The sequence below is a fragment of the Monodelphis domestica genome, chromosome 8, assembly GCF_027887165.1.
Source record: "Monodelphis domestica isolate mMonDom1 chromosome 8, mMonDom1.pri, whole genome shotgun sequence".
NCBI lineage: Eukaryota > Metazoa > Chordata > Mammalia > Didelphimorphia > Didelphidae > Monodelphis > Monodelphis domestica.
The window spans coordinates 64,112,481-64,137,456 of NC_077234.1; the positions used below are offsets into that span (position 1 = coordinate 64,112,481).

Consider the following 24,976-nt stretch of genomic DNA (forward strand, 5'->3'; position numbering starts at 1 on the left):
CATTGTTCCTATCCACGAGAATGGGGAATTCTAAGATCATAGCTAGAAAAAGAAAACAAAGACCTTTATCTGCCACTGGGTGACCTCAGAAAAATCACTTCACCTCTTTGAAACTGAGTTTGGAGTAAATGATTTTTAATACCTCATAGAGCTCTATGTCCATGATTCTTTATAGTAAATGTGATGCTCTGAGTTGTTCATTTAGGTTTATTTTAAACTGAAAAAAACAATTCAGCCATCGTCATTGGTATCAATCTAAGCCTGGAGAAGGTAAAAACTAGTTCTTTCCTATTCTGATCCATAACATTGAATGTTTAGTATTGCCCATTTCTCTGCCATTGTTTTTAGGCAAAACTTCTGGTTAATCATAGGCTTTGGTTCTTTTAATCGTTGTAGTTGTACGCTTCTTCTGGATGCAAAGTTCCATATATGCATACATACATAAAATGAAAATGTATGTATAATCCTTTGAAGGTAAAGTGAATTTTAAGACTATGTGTTTAAAGTGAGAAAAGATCTAGCGGTCTTCCACTTCAAGGCTTTCAGACTACAAAGGTAAAAGCTGAGGTTGAGAGCTGGGAAATAATTTGCCCTTGGTCTCACATCCAGTAAGTAACAAAACCAGGCCTTGAACCCAGGTCCCTCTGACTCCAGGTCCAATGGTCATTTCCAATCCATTGTCATATTACTTCTCAAATGGTTCCCTTAAAGCCTGAAAGTAAATGAAACACAAAAGACATACATTTACATTTCATAACAAAGTGATTGCATATGCCACCCCCTACTTTAGCAACTTCACCATGATTGAAGAGTGCTAGAATCTAATCTCTAATGATATAACTTTAATAAAGAAATCAGAGTGATGGGGGGAGGGCAGTGGAAGGGGATGACATTTCTGACACTGGAAGGATATTCAAGATAGTCTCCCTATAATCTTTTCAGCATGAAAACACATTTAAGGTTATTTTTACAATGACTAACTTGACTTAATATTAAAAGATGCAATTCATATCTGGTCTGTTAGAAGAGCATTGGTTATATTTCAAATTTTTAGAAGGTAAAGCCCAGGAGAGAAAAATGTTGGCTATTATTTTTCCAACAGCATCGACAATTAATTGAAATTTCAGCTGTCTCTCTTTTCACCACAGAGAACTGGAATAAATGAAATGTAAGCTTTCATGGCAGTGTAAAATTACAGAAAATCAAATGCAAGTAATCTCTTAATAATGTCTGGTGCATCCATGATTGAAGGACCTGCTGGTTACAGAGCTCTCTCTTCAAATTGTGCTATTATTACCAGAATTTGTGCTTAGATTAAAAATCCACAGAATTGCCTTTCATAAGATGAGTCATGAAGAGTTCTCTGTTAAGCATATTTTAAAACCTCAGCACGTAAATTTCTCATTTTTAAATATGGATGAAATATTGACAATAATTTTCTGACTTGATGTTTCTCTTAAAGATTACATACAAGGAGGACCCATCAAAGCAAGGATTGGAGCGAACTTATACTCGTGTAATTAATAGGACAAGTAACCCCCCACAGACAACCTTGCCTTCACCCAGTACCGAAATTTGATGCCAGCTACACCCTTAGTCAGACTTCCATCTCAAGAGGACTTTGGGGTCTTTGAGCTGATCCTGTAGGATGCCTTGAAACTGGCGAGAGAAAGATGGTTTTAATTTATTCTAAGTCGTCATGTTGTTAATATATTGTTTTTTTACATTGCTAGCTTGAGAATTTTGCCAACTCCAGTATTTGCACATTTCCTATGAGTTTTATTTTGTTTTGTTTTGTTTTGTTTTTGTTACTGAACAATGTTTATGAAGCCAGGCTGGATATATGCTATAAATTTCCAATAGATGTATAGCTCAGCAGCAAGCAGGAAGTTTGCTGTGAGAATAGATCTAATACCAAGTCCTAGTATACCTATTTTAAAGGTCAATGTGGGTGTTTTGTAACATTGAAGCACATTTCAAGTGTAAATAGAAGATGTGTAAAATATGTCATTTTTACAAACTTGAACAAAAGAGACTTTTTAGTTCATACTTATGACAATACTAAAATTATATGAATAACCTTTGAGATACCAGTATATTAAAATATTTGTGTATGTGTACAAAAGTGTTGATAAAGGCTAATCTTTGAAGCTTGTTGAGTTCTTTTATTGTAACATATGCTCTTAGAAGCAATGAGATATGAAATGAATGTGGTATATTTTTTTTTGTTAATAGAAATAAAAAAATACATAATTTTCAGCTTTTTTCCTCTTCAGGTTGGGGCCAACAGAACTTTATTAGAAATTCAGGCAAAGTACTTTAGCTGCCCCCTACCCATCACTAATCCCCTGAACCAATCAACAGAGGCAAGAACAAGGAATTATAACATATCTCTGCTTCAGAGTTCTTCTAGAAGTCAATTAGAGTGTCTTCCTGACAGCAATCTACCAAATCATCAAAAAGTATTTATTAAATATAAAAAATGCTCTAGATACTGTGCTATGTACAGAAAATACAAATATGAAAGAAAAGAAGAAAGAGAGAGAGGAGGGAAGGAACGAAGGAACAAAGGAACGAAGGAAGAAAAGGGGGGAGAGAAAGGGAAGGGGAAATCCAGGCTCTCTTAGAGCTTATATTCTACAGGGAGACAGCACATGGGAATAGATACAAAATAAATTTGAGGCAATTTTGAACGGAGAGTCTCTGGTGGTTGGGATTGGGGAACAGGGATCAGGTAGGGCCTCATGGAGCTAGTAGCAAGGTTGTATGCCCATAAATCTAGAGCTGGAAGAAATTTCAAAGGTCCTAGGTTCAGACTCACTCATCCTAAGCAACTCAGAGACAGAAAGTGCTGTCTTGTACATACACACAAAATATCTTTAACTCTTGTCACAGGACAGATAGCATCATCCAAGGAAAGAGTTCTTCAAGTGTGACTGACAGTCTTAAAGGATCCCTACAGGCAGTCCATGTTCTTGTTCAAAATGTGTCCCAAAATGTGTTTGCTGGGGAGAGGGGTTTCCATATATGATCCCAATTTTAATCTACTTTAAAGGCGGAGGACAGAAGGTGATAAACTTCTTTTCCACATAACATATACTGACCATTTTCCTAAGTCAATCTCCATAAGATTGTCTTTTGCATATGTGATTACAGTTACTTGGTCCAATTTTTTTACCCCCTTTTAATCCTTCTACATTCTTTAACCTAGCTCATCTCTATACATCCCTACTGCAAATGCCCATGGGATGTTAGCCCAGGAAAACTATGTATAGAAGTGAAAAATGAACTAAGATTGCTTGGATTTTTAGTTTATAACTTTACTATTTTCTTGTCACATATCATCTTTCTCCAAGAAACACAAAGAATTTTGTTAGAATTAATGACACCTCAAACTCTATTTTTGAGGAGCAATGAAAGAAAATTCTACCAATTTTCTAAGTGGAAAAACTGGAAACCCAAACATTTTCCTAATTCTCCACATCACTTGATTAAATTCATCCAGAGAAGCATTAAGCTAAGACTAAACTCTAGATTGTCTTCTTAGACCATATAGCCCAGCTATGTTTATTCATTCATTCCTACATCTCTCCAGGTACCTTCCCCTTCCCCAACATGCTTCCAGGTTTCGAACCTCCAGCTTTCTAGTTAGTCAATTGTAATCTTTGTCATCACTTTGGTGATCTTGATCTTAGCAATCAAAGTCTATTGACTATATACGTGATTTCCCTGTCATAACATTTACATACTTGAAGTAATGTATTCTCCCAGTCATTTGGAAAATGACATAAGGAGGGTCAGACCAAGCATATTTCTGTTAAGATTTTTTGATCTTGAAAGAGGCAGGATGGCAGCAAACATCTTTCTGTGTGTACAGAGCCACTCAATCATGCTCAGCTGAGGAGAGGAATTATTTCCAAAGTGTTAGTCTCCAGTCCCCAAATGTTTTGTTACAGAAGAATTTCACAGCGTTTGCAGGTTGATGAATTATCATCTCATTATATTATTCACATGTTTGAGGGATTGGACACAGGAATGAAAATTGGAGTGATTCCCATGAGCCTTTGGGAAATGAAAACACATTTTCTAAAAAAGCTTAGGAAAAAGGATAATCTAGTGAAAAGTGGATTTAACATAAATTTAAAAGATCTGGGTTCTAGGTGTAGCTAAAGCTTGGGCAAGATCCTAGGGAGTTTGGTTTCTTCATGCATAAAGTGAAGGGATTGGGCTGAGTAATCTTTAAGGTTATTTCCAGTATCTATATTCTTTGAGTCCATCAAACTATTTTCCACTAGGAATCCCATATTATTCCTTCTCCAACATATGTCAATAATAAATTTTAACCAACAGATCCTTCTAAATGTCAAGGTAATTACAGACTAACAGAATATGAGTTGGAAGGGACCTCAGTGACCATTTAGTCCAACCCATATCTATAACATAATCCCTTCTCCAACATACCTGCTCACCTAGCCTTTGACTGAAGACTTCCAGTATTGGAGAGCCAACACATGCTGGGGCAGCCCATTTCACCTGTGGATAGCCCCAACAGATTGGAAGTTATTCCTTTTCACCCTTCTATCCACTGCTCCTATTTCTGCCTTCTGAGAGTAAACTGAATAAATTTAATCTTTTTTTTTTCATGCCAACCCTTCAAGCACTTGAACAGAATTATCATTCCTACCCTTCTCCCCCTCACCCTCCCGCACACACCCAGTCTTACCTTTGCCAGATTATTTCTAGTTGCTTCAACCAATCCTTCCCTGGCATGAACTCAAAACCTTTCACTGCCCTCCTTTGACCCCTACCTTATCATTGTCATTCAAAAATATGGCAGACAAAAACTAAATATAATATGCCAAATGTGGTCTGACCAGGGCAACTGTATCAGAACTCCTTTATTTCTAGATGCAATTCTTCTTAATGGAGCCTAACACTTCATTATCTTTTATTGTCAACATATCACACTTCATACTGAGCTTGCAATCCATTCAGACCCCCAGCTCTGGGAGCAGCTAGGTGATTCGGTGAATTGAGAGCCTCAGACACTTCTTAGCTGTGTGACCCTGGGCAAGTCACTTAGCCCCCATTGCCTCACCCTTACCACTCTTCTGTCTTTGAACCAATATACAGTATTGATTCAAAGATGGAAGGTGAGGGGTGTTTTGATTTTGTTTTTTTTTTTTAACCCAAATCTAAATACCTCCTCTTTCTTGTACTTCAAGTAGTTGAAGTTGCCCTTTGAACCAGTGTAAGATTTCACATTTACCCCTATAAAATTTTGGCTCATTCTACTTGGTATCATGTCCTAGCCCAAGGAAATCTTTCTGAATCCTTACTGGCATTTAGTGTGTTAGCCACTCTTAAAACTGTATCTTTGATTACATGAAGCCCCTAACTGAAATATGACTCTCGGGGGATTTCTTATATTCAGAAAAAGAAGCCAATTTTCTGATTATTACATTTATGCCTTTAACCAAGTCATAGATGAGAATGTGAAACGACACAGGGCCAACCAAGCACAGACACCTTACTCCAGGTGCCTTTCCAAGATGGTATCCAACTCTTACTGATTGCTTGTCTTTTGGACCCAGATACTTAACTATCTCTGAGACCATCGAATTACACTATCTTTGGGCCTCTAGAGTTCCTTCTTTTCCCCAAGGATAGCATGAAGAATTTTATGAAATGCTTTGCTAAAGTCTAGGGAAACTTCATCTCTGTCATTCTTCTGATCTGAAAAGCTCATTCTCTTGACTCTTTGCACTCACAAGTTCAAAGCTTACAAATTCATTTCCTTCACTTAGAACAAACGTGCAAACACCAAATATAGGCAAAGAGCCATGACTGATTTTCATGGATCCACGTGGCCTTTGAGAAGAGAAGGCTCAAAGCTCCTCCCCTCAGAATTTGTATCTTACTAGAAACCATCAACAAGGGGTCAGTCCATCAGAGTCCAGCCAAAGGGAGAAATGGCTGAGGTTCTGGACTCTGTTTGGTAGAAACTGTCTTTTGACTTTTTTTGTATACCCAGTGCTTAGCATGGTACCTGGCACAAAGTAATCAATGTAATAATAATAGTCAATAGTAATAAAAATAGTAAACAAATAAATAAAATTAAAAAGTAAATAGTAATAAAAATAATAAATAGTAAATAAATAAAATTTAAAAATAAATAGTAATAGAGTAAAAAGTAAAAAAGTAAAATAGAATTTTAAAAGTAATAAATTTAAAAACAATAAAATAAATAACTTAATAAATACTTATTGTTCGATTTAGTCATTTTTGAGTGCTCAGGTTAACAGAATCTTTTGTTCATTTCACGTTTAGCTGACCAGAACCAATTATCGAATGATTACACATGCTGTGATATCTCTCCAAAGTACTCCCCTTTAGTAACAGTAACAATACTGGTAACAGCTAGCATTTATGTAGCTCTATAAAGTTTACAAAGTGCTTTACAACTCTTATCTCATGTGCTCCTCACAATAAATTTGAAAGGTACATCCTATTGTTGTCCCTATTTTACAGATGAGGGAACTGAAACAGAAGTGAGGTGACTTGTGGCCAGGAACACAGAGCTACCTAATAAATGACTGAGGCAGGACTTAACTCGGGGCTTCCTGATTCTAACTCCTATGCTTTAATCTTCTGCACTACTTAGCTCCCTCCACTGTTTGCCTGTCCTCACAAGTCTCCCAGAAGCAAGCTCCTAGGTGGGGAAACAATAGCAAAGATGCTCTGTTTGAGTGCCCATCCTTGTTATAGCAGCGAGGAAGAGACTCAGAAAGCATGACTATTGACATCCCCAGAAGACTCTGGTGGCCCTGTAGGGTCAGAAGCCCAAACTTTCCATCCAAGTGTGTGTCTCCATATTCCCTATATTTCTACCCTTCCATAAGTGTTCCTTTGAGGGGTCTGTTCTTCCCTCTGCTAGAATGTTCTGGGACAAAGTGCGCCAGGTTGATGGTGACACTGTACTTTTTCTTAGGCCAAATGCCTTTACTCTGCACTGTGTCTTCTGATTGACTGGTCACATAAGCCCACTGGCGAGAGCACTGAAGATTTGCTTTTTGAGTGGATACAAATCTTCAATGTAATTTTAGCCTGTGGTAGCCTTTCTGGGGATGACCTGTGAAAACGAGCGCCTAAGGAAGGGGTACCTTAGGTACTTCAAAATATAGCATGACTGAAAAAACTGAAAGACTGTTGTTAGAATTATGTAATATCATGCTAACTTCCATTCCATCCTTCTGGCATGAACATGCCAGCAGTGGCAGTCATTAGAGATAATTGCACACCCCCTTCACCTCTGATAGAACTGAGACAAGTGCCCAACTCCAATAAAAAGCTCTTTATCTTCTGATTTGTTTCATCTGAGTAATAGAATAAAATGGCTGCTTCTGTTTCCATCCATGGAACTGACAAGACACTGAAATGTTATGCTGCTCAAATTCCAAAGGAAAAAAATGAAATCATTAAAAAGAAGCAGCCAGTGAGTAAACCTCAGGCAGCCAGACTTGGCAAGCAGTGCCACTCCTATTTTCAATACAATGGCGACCTCATATTGTGACTGTACCAAAAGGGAATAGAAGCCTCAGAAGAAATGGAAAACTCCTACAGCCCCAACTCCTCTCTATGAACCATACTTACAGGTATCCTACCACTCAGAAGCTTCACTGACTTGCCCCAGATAAAAAAAAAATCAGAAGGGAGATAATATGGAAAATCATTAACCCTAAGAAATAATATGGGGCATCTAGGCAGCACAGTAAGGTGTTGGACCTAGAGACAGGAAGACATGAATCATCTGAGTTCAAAAGCAGCTTCATACAGTAGCTGTGTGACTCTGGGCACAAGCAAGTTGCTTACCCTTATTTGCCTCAGTTTTCTCATCTTCGAAATGAGCTGGAGAAGGAAATGGCAGGGCGGTCCATTATCTTTTCAAAAAAATATTCAAATGGGGTCACAAAAAGTCAGACATGACTTAAATAACTGGACAACAAGAAGAGATAACACGGACATCAAAGGGTTGTGGGAGAAATACACCCAAGTTTATGGCATGGTGTTACCCCAAGAATGGGAGGCTCAAACTCCATTCTGTTGGAAGAAAGAAAAGGATTTTATTTGAAGAAGAGGAGGTTTATGGTGGTGAAATAGGCTCATAGCTGGTGGAATAGCCTGGGAGCTAATCAGACAGCCTTAAGGCTGATGGATTGGGCCAAAAGTTAGTTAGAGTAGGCTCTCTGGAAGCTGATAGAATATATCCACTCTCCAGGTATGGAATAGAAGCTCTGGAGTTGATAGAATAGCAGCTATCCTGGTGCTGAGTAGCAGCTCCAAATGTTGAGTAGGAACCCTGGAGCTGATGAAGTAGCCCTTGGAGCTAATGGAATAACCCAATAACAGAATGGCAGCAGCAGGTTTGGAGTAGCAACCCCTCAGTGTGGAATAGCAGCTCCACCCATCCATGGATCAGAATTGGCATATTTATTAGGGTCTGGGGGCTAGCCATCTTCCATTCCAGAGAAATCTCCTCCTTTCCCAAAGACCTTGGAAAATAGGAATGGCCATATTCAGGTGAGATGTGTTTTGGAGTTTGACATGTAGGTCAAGGGAATAAGGAGCATGTGCAGGTTTGGGGGATCCTTCTGGAATCCCAGACTCCTTGATGCGCATGTCCCTTATCCCCCCCCCATCATTTGTCAGTGTGGGAGAGGTTTGACTATCCTTCTGGAGTGCTTTTTCCCCAAAGATGGGATGGGGCCCGGGATGCAGTACATTGGCAGACCACGCTAGGTAATGAATAATACCTGGCAGTTCAGAACTGAAGTAAATATGGAACAAAGCTGATGCCAAGGATAGAGCATTACAGATCCAATACAGGGGACTGATGCAACAGAATGGATAACTGATCAGCAATTCAGATTCTACTAATCATGCTTGATTAGTGCTGAAACTAGTTTTTCAGTTGATGTTTAACAAGTGTTACCTGGTGAGATCAGAGTATGAGGGTCCTATTCCTATTACTGCCCCTCATTGCCTACTGCCAGCCTCCATCAAAAGTACCCTTTTTCTACAAAATCCTTAAAAATTGCCCCCTTTGGGTCTGGGCCTTGGCTTCTTCATCTGTAAAATGAGGGGGCAGAAACTAAATAATTCAATAATATAATCAGAATCTTGGTGTAGTAGATAGAGTGCTATAGTTGAGAGTCAGGAAGACATGAATTCAAATCTCACCCTAGACATTGTGAGCTGTGTGAATCTGGACAGGCTATTTAACTTCTCAGCCTGTCTCCTCATCTATAAAATGAATAAAATAATAGTATCTACCTCAAAGGAATTTTGTAAGTATCAAATAAGCTAAAATACATGTAAAAGTACTTTGAAAACTTTAAAGGCATATACAAATATATCTAGATGTACATATGTAAAACTATGTATATGAAAATAAAATTAGAACATGTTGCCATCATATAGAAGATATATGCTAACTAAAGAACATATATATATGTATGTACATATATATATATGTTTATTGTTATTTCAAATCTTTACTTTCTAGCCTAGTAACTAAGCTAAGCAAATACGGTTAAGTGACTTGTCCACAGTCACACAACTAGGAAGGAGGTGTCTGAGTCTAGCTTTTAACCCAGTTCTCCTGACTCCAAACCTGGTTCTCTATCCACTATGCTATCTATAAACCCTTTTATTATCATTTATTGCCTACTATATCAAAGTGTTTTGGAAAGCTAAGGATATAAAAATAAAAAATATAGTTCTTGCCCTCAAAGAGCTAATAATCTAATAAAGAAGAATATGGAAGGATGTGGCATAGTTTCAGTGGGAGTAGCGAAAAAAAAGGTTAGATCCTAGAGCAGGGATTCTTAAACAAAGGTCTGTGAATTTGTGATATGTATATACATATATATTTTAATATACTTTTTTTGGCAAGGAATGACTACTATTAACAACTTTTACATTTATATAAAACTCCATAGTTTACAAAGTACTTACATATGTGTGTATATGTATACATATATACACATATGTTTAGACCTATATAACTATATTTTATTATGATATCCTCCTTTGTACTTCTTTATATTTTATTTTATACATTTAAACACATTACAAAAAGGCGTCCATAGACTTTTTCAGATTGGGTTCAGACTGGGTTTTTTTAATCCTGGAAAGAACTATACAAGATAATGAATCAAGAGAACGTTATACACAACCATAAAACTAATACTAGAAGAATAAACTGAGAATATCACTGCCATAAAGTGAACAAAAAGATAAAACGTGAAAGACTTAATTTAAATGAACATGTCAGCCTCCATGATGATATCCTATGTGATGTGAGGAAAGAGGGGAGATACTGGTGGACAAGATCTATTACATAGACATGAAGAAAAGTAAGCTAAACATATAGGAGTTCTATGATTTCATTGTGTACTATCTTCTTTTTCTTTATATATGGAAGGATTTGTTTTGTTTGAATTTGTAAACATTTGGAATAATAATGAAAAACAAAAAGGAAAGTCTTTACAGGGGAGATAGAACTTGGGCTCACAGATTTATTGACAGATGTTTAACAATCAACTCTTCAAGAAAAAAAAGGCAAGAAAGACTTTTAAGTTAACTCTTCATTATCACCATTTTCTCCATCACTTTCTTAAATCGAGATAATCAAGAAAACGCTGAAACCAGCCCTGACTTTAGTATTTACTGATTTGCATCTCAGAAATACTCATACTGAGGATTTGGTGAGCTGGTTTGAGCTGACTCCAGCACACCTCTGCTTGGAGAAAAGATTGAAGAATTGCCCCATGCAGCAAAACCAAGATCACTGGGTAACATGAGAAAAAAAAAAGTTGGCACAATTAAAACTGTTCTCAAGTGTAAAGGATTGCCTGGAGAAGTGGTGGGTTCTCCCTCCATGAAGGTCTTCAAGAAGAAGCTGAACATTCACTTTTCAGTGAGGATTCCTTTGGCATTTGATCTAAAAGAGTCATGGAGGGTCATTAAGGTTCTCAAATGCTGTGGTTCTGTGACTGCTTTTTGGTTAGCACATTTGAAAAGGAAGGAAGTTTCAAGGTCAAAATGGGAGAACCATTGAGCTGCTTCATGTTCTTGGAAATGCTGAGCTGACTATTTCTTGATTCATCAAGCAACTTTCTTTATGCATAATGAAATGGTTTTCTGAGTTGCTTCACAGCATAGTAGTTATATATAAAGAATTCTTGTGAAAGGAATTTAGAGCAAGGATGAAATGGGAGAATGGAAGACAAAAATGTAAGCCCACAGCAAAGGATGCATTGACAATTCTCATGCCAAAATTAGAGAATTAGAAAAATCATCCTCAAGCAAAGTAGGCTAATGGTATATAGAGAACAAGAGGAAGTTTCAGTGCCGCAGATCAATAGAAAATGGAGTAAAGGAACAGAAATGGGAATGAAAGACTTTTGTTGCCTTGTAGGAACATGCCTCAGGACAGCTGTAAAAAACCACTTAGATGTAGACAGGAGTTAGGAGTGTGTAGTATGAAATATAACTATTTCAAGGGTCCTATTTTCTCTTGGGCTGGCTTCCAGGAGAGGAGTATCAAAGATGGAGAAAAGTGCTCAAGAAGAATTTCAAGAGATGCATAAGTTGACCACAGGGTGTCAGACTGGTCCATTAGTCAGTCATTGTACAGCTATTAGGCAAATTCCAGGGGCAAGAGAAAACTATTTTTTAGAGTGTTCCCAAAGAAGCCAAGAATACTTCTCCCTGGCATAGCAATGATAGAAGTATGGAACACCACATACCAAGATAGCATTACTGGCCTCCAGCAATATGTCATGTGTTTTTAATTGGTTTTTATAGCAGGGATGCAGCTTTGCCATAAGCAATTTCTGGCCGTCAAAACAGCTGATGGGGATTAGAGTTGTAGTCTGTAACTGTAAGATAGGGAGATTGTTATTAAGCTAGTTGAATTAAATGAACATTTGTTAAATGCAGACATGAATTCAAGTCATACCTAACACAGATTGACTGTGTGATCCTAAGCAAGTCACCTAACTTCTAAGTAATGTAGTCACTTCTCAAAGACTAATTTTTTTTCATTTTTTCATTTTTTTATTGTCATGCAAAACACAATTCCATATTGGTCATTGTTGTAAGAGCAAACTCACACATAACCAAAACCCCAAAATAAAACCATAAATACAGTGATGTGAAAGATGACTCTGATAGTTCTTTCTCTGGAGGTAAATAGCATTCCCCATCATAAGTTCAAAGACTTGGATCCTGAAAAGGTGCTGACTTGCATTGGTAGAACATCAAAGGAACTCTCTATAACCAGAGGTATCAAGCACAGGGCACAGGCTACATGTGGCCCATGACACTGCAGAGTGAACCAGAACTAGATTTAAAGTATAATTGGAAAATATTTAATAAAATAGATAAAAATACAATAAAGCATAGAAAATAGTACCTTTTAAAAACTAAGTCAATACACAGCCTACAGGGTCTTCCTGTAAGGATCAGGGGCCCCTGTTTCTATTTGAGTTTCATACCACTGCTCTACACCATGAAATCATAGGTGAGTCCCCATAACTGTTGTTTGCCTCATGATATTCATAGATAAAAGGCAACACAGCCCTGGCCTTGGAGATAAGGAAAATTCATTTCAAGTCTTGCCTCAGATACCAACTAGCTGAGTGACCATCTTCTAAATCGTTTAACTTCTTAGTGCCCCAGACAACACTTTAAGACTGTAAATAATGGAAGAACTATTGATCTTCCAGGACAGTCAGGTATTACAATGGAGAGAGCACCAGATCTGGAATCAGGGAGACTCACCTGCATGAGTTCAAATTCAGTCTCAGATACTTCCTAGCTATTTGATACTAGACAGCTCACTTAACCCTACTTGCTACAATTTCCTCATCTGTAAAATAAGTTGGAGAAGGAAAAAGCAAAACACTCTAGGACCTTTGCCAAGAAAACATCATTTCATGACAGAACAACAATAACATTGGTAACAGAATGAATTTTTACATGGGAAAGTTTCTTATGCTAATGGGAGTCTGGGTCTAAACCAAAAGAAAAAATATATAGTGATGAGTGGGATTGATATACCTGAGAAGTAAAAAAGAGAGTAGGGAAGAAGGATAGTTTTTAATAAAATATTTAACAAAATAGAAAAAACACAATAAAATATAGAAAATATTACCTTTTCACAGCTATCCACGGAAGAGAACAGTAACAACTATGAGGGTCAAAAGGGAAAGGGCTTGGGGAAGGTGAGAACATGCTCATCTTAAAATGGGGAGACAAGCACAGAAAGATGAGTCTTATTCATCTTGGCCTGGCCTGAGAAATGTTTCAAATTTTCTGTGCTGTAGATGTGGGCATGCCCCAAGGAGTGGCTGGAATTTGGAAAGAGCAAATTTTAACACATTCCCCACATACCTTGGCTTGGCAGAGAGCAGCAGTCAAGGCAGGACTTGTGGGAAAGATGGCTTTCACCTGAGGAAACCCTCAAACTGGTAACTGTGCCTCTGAATTAATGGGATTTACAAGAAATTAAAGTTTGCTCATTCAAGGATAGAGAAGTTTTCCTCTTAACATTTTCTCCTGTGATATTGTGAACTGTGTTTACCAATAGGGAGTCAGCTTTAGTATTGGAGACACTAACATGAGGACTTTTCTTTAAATTTTAAACATCTGTAGAATACCTGAAACTGAACACCCAATAGGTATATCAAACTCAACATGTCCAAAACAGAAATCTTTCTTTCCTCCAGTACCACTACCATATTTACTCCTCGTCCAAGCTTCCGTCTTTCCATCACAAGCACCACCATCCTTCTAGTTATCCAAGTTCATAAACAAAACTCCTCACATATCCAATCAACTGCCAAATTTTGTCATTCAGCTCAACAGCAATTCTATTCCATTTTCTCCATTCATAAATCACAATCCTACTTCAAGTCATCACCATCTCTCTCCTGGATATTGCAATAGCCTTCCAATTGATCCTCCTGCCTCAAGTTTCTTCTCACTCCTATCCATTCTCTACCCAACTGTCAAAGTGATTTTCCAAAAGCATAGGTATAAGAATGTCTTCCCATTTCCCAATATGTTTATTATTTGTCAGATAAATCATTAACTCTTCTGCTTGGCATTTAAAGCTCTTCACAATTTGGCCCCAACTTCTCTTCAACCTTATTACAAATTACCCCCTTCCATGCATTTTACAGTCCAACCAAAATGGCCTTTTTGCTGTTCCTTACCCATAAAATTATATCTTCCATTACTATACCTTTACATTGGCTATCCCACATATCTGGAAGAAATTCCCTCATTTTTACTTTATGAAATCCTTGGTTTCACTCAACTCTCAGTTCTTTATAAGCTCTTAGTCCTAATTCATTCAAACTCCTAGTGCTTTCCTCTCCAAGCATCTGTTGTAGTGCTTTGGGTATACCTATCCATGTGCAGCTCATTTCCATTATTAGCTCCTTGAGGACAGGAGCTGTTTTACATTTTTCTTTATATGCCTAGAGTTTATCGCAGTGTCTAACATATATATGATGCTTCATAGACCTTTACTGAATGATTGAAGTTAATAATCATAGTATAAATCAGAATTAGAGCTAGAAGGGATCTTAGAGCTATTAAGACCAACCCATCATTTGCTTTTGTTTATTTTTATTGATACGTTTTTACAATAATCCCTTTATTTTAAAACCCTTACCTTCCACCTAGGAGTCAATACTGTGTATTGGCTCCAAGGCAGAAGAGTGGTAAGGGCTAGGCAATGGGGGTTAGGTGACTTGCCCAGGTTCACACAGGTGGAAAGTGTCCGAGATCAGATTTGAACCTAGGACCTCCCGTCTCTAGGCCTGACTCTCAATCCACTAAGCCACCCAGCTGCCCCTCCCTTATTTTTAAATATATATATATATGTTTTTACTGATCTGTTCCTCCTATTTCTACCACCACTCCCATTATTGGGCAAATTAAAGGTGGGGAACTAAAAAAGAAAGTTCTCATTAGTTAGATCCATAATCCAACAAAACAAACTCCTACATTAGCCTTGTCCAGAAATGTTATGCCTCTTATTGTATCTAAATTCATACACTCAATTTGGAACTATGCCCAAGGGACATTAAAAGACTGACTGCAATTTGATCCAGCCATAGCTCTGCTGGGTTTGTACCCCAAAGAGATAATAGAGAAAAAGACTAGAATATGTACAAGAATATTCATAGCTCTGCTTTTTGTGCTGGCCAAAAATTGGAACCTGAGGGACTGCCCTTCCATTGGGGAATGGCTGAACAAATTGTGGTATATGTTGGTGATGGAATACTATTGTTCTCAAAGGAATAATAAAGTGGAGGAATCCCATGTGAACTGGAAGGACCCCCAGGAATTGATGTAGAGAGAAAAGAGCAGAATCAGGAGAACATTGTACACAGAGACTGATACACTGTGGCACAATTGCATGTAATGGACTTCTCTAGTAGCAGCAATGCAATGATCCAGGACAATTTGGAGAGACTTATGAAAAAGAGCACTATCCACATTCAGAGAAAGAACTGTGAGAGCAGAAACACAGAAGAAAAACCCTTTTTTGATCACATAGATTGATGGGGACATGATTAGGGATGTAGACTCTAAGCAATCACCCTAATGCAAATATTAATAATATGGAAATGGGTCTTGATCCATGACACATATAAAACCCAATGGAATTGGCTACCAGAGGGGAATGGGAGGAGGGGAGGTAAAGAACATAAATCATGTAACCACAGAAAAATATTCTAAATTAATTAATTAAATAAATAAACTTTTAAAAAAGTAAAAGGGGAAAAAACAATAAATTCATAACCTCCTTTCCAAGAGGTAAATGATATGTTTAATCTTCTTCCTTTTGGACTCATAATAAGTCATTGTGCTGATCAGAGTTCTAAAGTCTTTCAAGGTTGCAGTGGGGTTTGTCATGTTATCTCCTGGTTCAACCTACCTCATTCTATGTAGGTTCATAAAGATCTTACTAGTTTCCTCTGAAATGGTTCATTTCATCATTTATTATGCCACAATAATATCCCATTGCATTCATATACCAATTTGTTTAATTATTCCACAATAAAAGGACATACACACATCCCATAGGTTCCCTTTTTTTTGCTAATTTTAAAAAGACCTGCTATAAACGGTTTCATATGTAGAAATCCTTTTCCTCTCCTTCAAATTTCCTTGCAGCCTTGTCATTTGTAAAGCCTTTCAAAGCCAATATCCAAAGCAGTCAGTCAAGTAACTTGTCATATCCATACAGATATTAATCAACAGTGTTGAGATCTGAACCTGTCTTTTAACTCCAAATCCAGTATTCTTTCTACCATTCAGAAAAAAAAAAAACCAAAATTTAAAAATCCTCCAAAGCAGACAGAGACCCGGGTAGTTTTCTAAGACCATCTTTCATCAAAAAGGCATTTCTAAGCCTTTAGAGGTCTCTTTGTCTCACCCTATGCATAAAACTAAGATGTTGAACATTTGAAGATGGAAATTCACAAAGAACAATCATCGTGGAGCATCAGTCCATGTTGGTAGAAGGAGTAGAGTTCTCAGTCCAATGGCCCTACTTTGGATTTGTCGACTCTCCTCTGTTTCCATCTCTAGACTCTCCTGGTGCTTTACCTTTAAACCATTTTAAAATGTCCCTCAATATGCACACCCTCAGGCTGGTGCCATTCTCCCTCATCAGTAGGGCAAGAATGAAGAGAAAGGAAGAGCTAAACAAGACTCCATGAGAATCTTACCCAAGAACGTCTCTAAGATCGCACTATTGAAATAATGACTATATAAAAGGCATTTCGGTACCAGAACCAATATAGGGCTCTATTGAAACAGTTGTTTTCTCCATTGCTGCTATAGGCATGTGTCTTAGAAGGCCCTTCTTCAACCTCACAGCTAAACAGTCACATTTTTTTTAAAATACTAAAAAAAAAAACAAAAAAAGAGACACTCAATGAGATACAGCTGAAGCCTGGCTTTGAAGGAGGAAGTCTCACCTGTCATTTGCTTCAGGGAGATGATTGAGTCACAGACAGATTTTCTGTCTTTTCCTCAGTTTGATGGCAAACAAGTGCATACCTAGAAAATTAAACAAAAGAAAAGCTGTCACAAAAATCTCTCTAGACACAATCTAAGGCAAAAAGAATGCTTAAGGGCACTACGCTGACAATATACTTTCCAGACCAGTTGGGCTTTGAGCCTCAAGTGAAAAGAACATGACCCTGTAGAGAGTTTTCCAAGCAGGTAACTTGCTATGCATTGGGCAGTGAACAGCCCATCAATCGAATGATTAAAGCAGAACTGGGTGACCATTTGATGGTGTAAAAAGGGATTTTTATCCCCTGAGAAGAGTATTAGACTAAATAGCCTCTGAGCTCCAGAAAAAGAACTGTTGGAGTTAGGTGGATGCAGATCAAAGAACATTATCTTTCACATCGGAGCGTTTATGATTTCATTTTGGAGTTTGGGATTCGTCTGAGTGTGCTCAACATGGAAGTGGGTTTTACATGACAAAAATAAAATTTTTAAAAATCAGTGAAATGCTGTACCCCAAAGAGATAATGGACACAAAGACTTGTACAAAAATATTCATAGCTGCGCTCTTTGTGGTGGCCCAAAACTGGAAAACGAAGGGATGCCCATCAATTGGGGAATGGCTGAACAAACTGTGGTATATGTTGGTGATGGAATACTATTGTGCTAAAAGGAATAATAAAGTGGAGAAGTTCCATGGAGACTGGAACAACCTCCAGGAAGTGATGCAGAGCGAGAGGAGCAGAACCAGGAGAACATTGTACACAGAGACTAATACACTGTGGTATAATCGAACGTAATGGACTTCTCCATCAGGGGCGGTGTAATGTCCCTGAACAACTTGCAGGGATCCAGGAGAAAAAAACACCATTCATAAGCAAAGGATAAACTAGGGGAGTGGAAACACCGAGAAAAAGCAACTGCCTGAATACAGAGGTTGAGGGGACATGACAGAGGATAGACTCTAAATGAACACTCTAATGCAAATACTATCAACAAAGCAATGGGTTCAAATCAAGAAAACATCTAATGCCCAGTGGACTTACGCGTCGGCTATGGGGGGTGGGGGGGGAGGAAAAGAAAATGATCTATGTCTTTAACGAATAATGCTTGGAAATGATCAAATAAAATATATTTTTAAAAAAATCAGTGACATGGTCAGTCACTGCTGTCAAGAGAAATGTTGTCAAATGATCGCATTTTGCTGTGGTTTGTAATGACAACAAAGCTTCTCTACTTGACCTTTACTCCAATAGAGTGAACTGTTGTTCTCTTAGCAAGAAACTTCTTTTCAATTCTAGGATTTCAAAAATTATGTCACCTGGAGATTTCTTCTGACTTTTACATATATTCTCTGTAAGTCCTTTGTCTTTTATTGTTATTTGGTTAGGTTTGACTCTTCATAACCCTGTGGATCATGCTGTGCATGGGGTTTTCTTAGCAAAAGTCCTAGAGTGGTTTGCCATTTCCTTCTCCAGTTCATTTGACAGATGAGAAAACTGAGGCAAATAAAGTAAAATGACTTGCCCAGGGTCACACAGCTCGCTAGCGACTATCATGAAGATGAATCTTCCTGACTCAAGGTGTGATGCTTTTTCTATTGCACATCTAGCTGCCCCATTATGGTCTACATTCATTCAGTATCTTCTACTGTTTTAGATATCCTACAAAGTGATCCCTCATGCCTTTCCAAATTGGGTTGCCTTTTACCCCTGTGCACTTGGTCATATTCTTACTCTTCCCTTCAACTTCTTAAATTCTATTTCTATTTCCTTATTCACTGATTATATCCCACCCCCTACAGTTACTAGTACTCTTTCCCCCCTCAAATGTCTTTGGAATTACTCATTTATATGCACAGCACACCAGCAGGAAATATAAGTTCCTTGAGGACAGGGAGAGAACCTTTGTCTTTGCCTCCTCGGTGCCTAGCCATCTCTTCTCTTATACCTAGAAAGCATTTAAGAAATATTGACTGAAATTGAAATGATTACCAAAACTCATTCTTAACACTGAGCACTAACAGATAAATAATACGTGTTATTTGTTTTCATATTGATGGTAAAAATTCACGTGTGTATATGTATGTGCATTTACATCTATGTGTGTAGATACATATCTGTTATAATATACTTCTGGAGCTAGCGTGCTCCATAGTCTCAGAATACAGCAAATCTTACTACACTGTCATAGCCTCAGCTATTTGTTCATCTTTATGGGGAGAAAAAAGCCGGTTCCATTTCAGGGACCCAGTGGCATGCACCAAAACTTACTTGTGTACACTTATAAATATGTGTAATCATCTTTTGAATAGGACTTTTCATAGGCGGCTAACTAGGTGAGCAATCTGATTTTCCTTCACTCTCCTTGCATTCTCTCTGGAGGCAGCCAAAGACAAGAACTGCTCTGATTCAAGTTCCAACTTCCATTCAATGAGCTGAACGCAGTCCACATACCGGTTGAATTGCTTTTGGCTCCTCTCCCTCAGTTTTTCTTATTGCTTCTCTTCTCTATGGATGCTATTGAACTCGAAATACTAAGCGTCTGAGGCCTGCTAAATGGAAACTGGAAAAAATCCAGAAAGCAGGTCAGGAGAGCACTTGAGGCTGCTACTTAAAATAAAAAACCATGGCCTCCAGCAAGAAGTGCAAAGTGTGCACAGGCCTACAAGCCAATCTGGAAGTGTAATCAAGTCAGTGAATATTTATCAAGTGAATCAGCAACAAGAAAGACTTTATCAGGTGCCTACTATGGGCAAGGCAATGGTCCCTGCTCTACTCCAATCTGGCAAACATTTATCACATGGGCACAATATACTCAACCCTACAAACACAGAAGGAGAAACAGAGACAGAGACAAAGAGACCCAGAGAAAGGGAGAGACAGACAGGGAGAGACAAAGAGATGCAGAGAAAGGGAGAGTCAGAGAAACAAACACAGAGACAGGGGGGGAGGGAGGGATAAAAGAGAGAGAGAGACAGAGACAGAAAGAGAGAGAGAGAGAGAGAGAGAGAGAGAGAGAGAGAGAGAGAGAGAGAGAGAGAGAGAGAGAGAGAGAGAGAGAGACAAAGAGACAGAGACAGAGGGAGGGGGATAAAAGAGACAGAGACAGAAAGAGAATGAGAGAGAGAGAGAAAGAGACAGAAAGAGAGAGAGGCAGAGAGACAGAAAGATAGACAGAGACAGAGACAGAGAGACAGAAACAGAGAGAGAAAGGGATACAGAGAGATGGAAATAGAGACAGAAAGACAGATACAGAGAAAGGGAGGGAGGGATAGAGAGAAAGAGAGAGAGAGAGAGAGAGAGAGAGAGAGAGAGAGAGAGAGAGAGAGAGAGAGAGAGAGAGAGAGAGAGAGAGAGAGAGAGAGAGAGACAAAGAGACAGAGACAGAGGGAGGGGGATAAAAGAGAGAGAGACAGAAAGAGAATGAGAGAGAGAGAGAAAGAGACAGAAAGAGAGAGAGGCAGAGAGACAGAAAGATAGACAGAGACAGAGACAGAGAGACAGAAACAGAGAGAGAAAGGGATACAGAGAGATGGAAATAGAGACAGAAAGACAGATACAGAGAAAGGGAGGGAGGGATAGAGAGAAAGAGAGAAAGAGAGAGAGAGAGAGAGAGAGAGAGAGAGAGAGAGAGAGAGAGAGAGAGAGAAAGAGGAGGAGAAATTTATCCTCCTGCCTTCTAAAACCTTATCCTCTAAGGGGTGGTGGTAGAGATAATGTGTACAAAATAAATAAAATAATTTGAGGAGGGAAAGAGCATTATCAACTAGGGGATTCAAGAAAGACTCTTCAGAAGAGATGGTATCCCACCTGAACCTTGAAGGAAGTGAGGGATTCTGAGAGGCAGAAGTAAGGAGGGTTGTATAATCCAGGCACAGGAGATTTTACCACTTACGTGAATATAGCATCAGCATTTTACCATTGATATATCACTTGAAGCATATTATAAATTACATAAATTATATGTTACACAAACACATATTCATATATAATAGATTTTATCAAGAATAATATATTATACATTACAAATATCACAATTTATAAAGTGTCTTAAAATCACATTATGTTTGCAACAACCTTGGGAGGTATGTGATACTATTATCCTCATTTTTACAGATGAAGGAATTGACAGTAACTTGTCCAGAGTCACATAGCCAGTAAGTACCTGAAGCTGGATTTGAACTTAGGTCTTCCTAACTCCAGGTCTATCACTTTATACTCTAAACCAATAGCTTAACAGAACAGTTTGGTTAGAACTGTTAGAACATAGTGTACATGAGGGAGAGTAATAAACTGGATGCAATTTAGCATGGTACTAGGTTCTGTGAAAGTACCAAAAAAATGCAAAGTTCATAATCTGTTTATAAGTATCTTATAATTCACAAAAGCTAGGATGTGTATAAGAAATTAGAGAAGAATTCAATTGAGTATTTAATGAAGTGACCAATTTTATTGTGTGAATGAAATACTTTGGGGAACCCAATTCCAGAAAGACTTATCTCATAGATAGGTGCCATTGAGTCATATGTTTTAATTTGCCATTGTGACGGCATAATTCCTGATCAGCAGAAGTCAATGTATGTGACACGTTATCTGCTAAGGTGGGGACTGAAGTAAAACTCTGGTCAATTAGAAAATCTAGGTAGCCAAGACCAGCAGACCAAGCACGAGGCTCTGCCATTTTCTCTTTCAGGACCAGTGCTTCTATCTTTCCACTGAACAGTCTTGTTCTTATCTTGTCTGGCCATATGACTTGCTCTAGGCCTACAACCTCTTGCATTGGACCCACAACTCCTTGAAGCCCCAAGAAGCTCAGGCTTGGAGAAGCTGTCCCTTGTAGCATCAGTAGCCAAGAGGGAACCTGGAGTCGAAGGACCCAATTAACCTTGGAGACCTAATTATACTGTTCATTCTCTCTCTCTCTCTCTCTCTCTCTCTCTCTCTCTCTCTCTCTCTCACACACAAATAAATAATTATAAATTTAATATGTATCCAAAATTAATTTTAATTATAACAGTATTAGACATGTCAGGGTTCTATAGAATGCTAGAGGAAGAATGCTTTGCAAGCAGTGCCTGTTCTTTTATACATCCTTCTGTCTAGCATTCTATAGACTAAATTATTTCCAACTCTAACATTCTGAATCACAAGATCTATTTGAGTCCTGACATTCTATGAGTCTTTAAGGCACTTTCATATATAAAGTGGACTATCAGATGTCACTTTAAAGAGATGAGAGAACTCAACACTTTCCTATTTCTTTTTTTCTAGCCTCCTGTATGGGTTGGACTGGATATTCTCCCCAGTAGAAGGTAAACTCCAATAGGACAGGGACTAGTTTGGTGGTGGTGGTGGTGGTGGTGGTGTCTTCGTCATCATCTTAGCATTGCTATCATCTAGCCTGGGGTTTCTCACAGTAAGCACTTAATAAATGCTGGGGAGGTGGGCAGCTAGGTGGACACTTCCTAGCTGTGTGACCCTGGACAAGTCACTTGACCCCATTGTCTAGCCTTTTCCACTCTTCTGCCTTGGAATCAATACTTGATATTGATTTTAAGACAGAAGGTAAGGGTTATTTCCTTTTTATTTAAAAAAAATGCTGACTAGATTCAGTTAGATTCCTGCTTTAATACTGGGGTTCTCTGGTTATCCAAGCCCTTCACCCAGAACTTCAAAGAAGGAAGATTGAAATACTCCAGAAGGTTTTGTAGATGAAGTAAGAATTAAGTGGCACATAGAAGGAGGAATAGAATTCCATGTTTAGAAATGAGAGAAAGAATATTCTGGACAGGAGGAGCACCAATAAAATCTCATAATTAGGAATGAACAAGTCTATTTAGTGGAAAGAGGGGAAGAGACTAGGAGACAAACATGATTCAAGGAGAGAAAGGAAGATGGTCTACTGCTCTTCAATTACGTCACACATTCTCTCTATCAAAACAGTGTTGTTTTTAAAGCCTTTGACCATCAAAAAGTGACCATTGGAAACTTCCATCTATTCACTTGTGCAAACGAGAGAGTTTTGAGGAAAGCTATTTTGCAGTGGATGGGAAGAACCAAATAGAAGAAGAAATACATTCTATTAAAAAGGGGGAAGCAGACAACATTGGTCACATTTTGCTTCTCCACCAAACTATTCCCTCATACTCTTTTGTTCAGCCTGTGTATCAGTAATGGGCAAACAGTGCCCTCAACCGTATGGCCACCGATACAGTCTCAAAAACTCAGGAAAAAAAAAAAAGAATCTACTCTTGAGCATATAATTCTGATTAGTCTCATCCTGGTCAAAACTAAGATGAGCTTATTTGAAGGAGGCAAGAAATCCTGCTTTCTTCACATCCATAAATCAATGACTTCCCTTTATTAAAATGACATTCTACCTCCATTAAAATCCAAGAAGCCTTGGCTGGTGAGGAGAGAAATTATTTATGCTTGGTAACTTATTCAGAGTCATTCCAAACAACCCTGGAGGAGTTAAGAGCTATACATATTTTATATCCAATCACATCTTCTTTGCCTCCAATGCCAAGCACAGTTTTTAATTTCAATTAGAGGAAGTCACATTTAATGTTTAATAGGTCTCAATCCTGGCAGGGTGATCAGGCCTCACTATTCCCTGGGGGGGATTTTACTTCCACAACACTCTATGGAGGAACGCAGGGATTTGCCTGGATGGCCTCCAGCTGGAGAAAACAAATGATAAATTAGGATGATAAAATTGCCCAAGAACAGAGTGACTCTGGAGAAGGTTGAAAAGGAGTCAGTAAGAACAAATTCTCTTTCTCTCTTTATGATTTTTTCTGCTATATACCAGGGACCATACTGTATTCTACCAAAATAATGAAAACTTTGACCTTCTGACCAATAGACCAGTTATTCCAAGCCCAATGAAGAGTGATGGCTGGAGATGCCACAGGTGGGAGAGTCAAAAGTCCATTCATATATCAGAAGCTAGGAAGAGGCAGGAGGTCAGTAATGGAAGGGAGTAGCCCACAGTTTAAGGGATAGGATATGCTTCTATCAATACAGACAGAAGAGATGAAATTCAGGAAGTACATTTGAGTGTTTCATCTCCTCCTGTCTCTGTTGATGCCCTTTCTCCTTCCAAACTTTGTTCCCAGTTGGAAACTATGGAAACTTTGTGCCTCACAAGGTGCTTTGTTTTCCCCTTTAGGGCTCAGTTATTGGGACTTATTCTGTAATATGTGTATGTATTTTAATGTATATTCTGTAACATTACTTATTTTATAATATAAATATACTGTAATATTGCTTATTTTGTAACATATGCCATAATATTACCTATTTTAATATATTCCTTATTTTGTAATATATGTGTGTATCCTTGAATATAAAAATATATTGACAGAATGTTGTATCTCCCCTCTTAGATTCTTTTTTTTTTAATTTTAAAAAAAAATTTTTTCCATGTTTCCATGATACATTTTCTTTCCCTCCTCTCTTCCCTCCCTGCCCCCAGAGCTGACAAGCAATGCCACTGGGTTATGTTGCCTATTTCCATATTATTCCTTTTTGCAATAAAGCAGTCTTTTGAAACCAAAACCCAAAACAAGTGATAAGGCATATGTTTTTCTTCTGCATTTCTACTCCCACAGTTCTTCCTCTGAATGTGGATAGCGTTCTTTCTCATAAGTCCCTCTGGAATGTCCTGGATCACTGCATTGCTGCTAGCAGAGAAGTTCATTATGTTTGATCATTCCACAATGTTTCACTTTCTGTGTACCATGTTCTCTTGGTTCTGCTCATTTCACCCAGTTCATATAGAAATCCTCCAGTTCATCATTCCTTATAGCACAAAAGTATTCCATCATCATCATATACCACAATTTGTTCAGCCTCCCCTCTTA

The 24,976-nt window shown here is 38.2% G+C and overlaps 1 protein-coding gene and 1 long non-coding RNA gene across 17 annotated transcripts in view; one reads left to right on the plus strand and one right to left on the minus strand.

Moving 5' to 3' along the window:
* Nucleotides 1-2,259, plus strand: part of DOCK10 (dedicator of cytokinesis 10) — a 375,674-nt gene extending 373,415 nt beyond the window's left edge. For all 16 annotated transcript variants that reach the window (XM_056807144.1, XM_056807148.1, XM_056807150.1 and 13 more), the window contains one exon: nucleotides 1,463-2,259. In XM_056807144.1, coding sequence (XP_056663122.1) covers nucleotides 1,463-1,524 — 62 coding nt within the window. In that variant the 3' untranslated portion in view covers nucleotides 1,525-2,259. The remainder of the gene's footprint in view (nucleotides 1-1,462) is intronic.
* LOC103096175 (uncharacterized) overlaps nucleotides 115-24,976 on the minus strand; it is a 62,196-nt gene continuing 37,334 nt past the window's right edge. The window contains exons 4-5 of the long non-coding RNA XR_008913928.1: nucleotides 17,070-17,151; nucleotides 115-712 (exon numbers count right to left, since the gene is read on the minus strand). This is a non-coding gene — a long non-coding RNA (uncharacterized LOC103096175). The remainder of the gene's footprint in view (nucleotides 713-17,069; nucleotides 17,152-24,976) is intronic.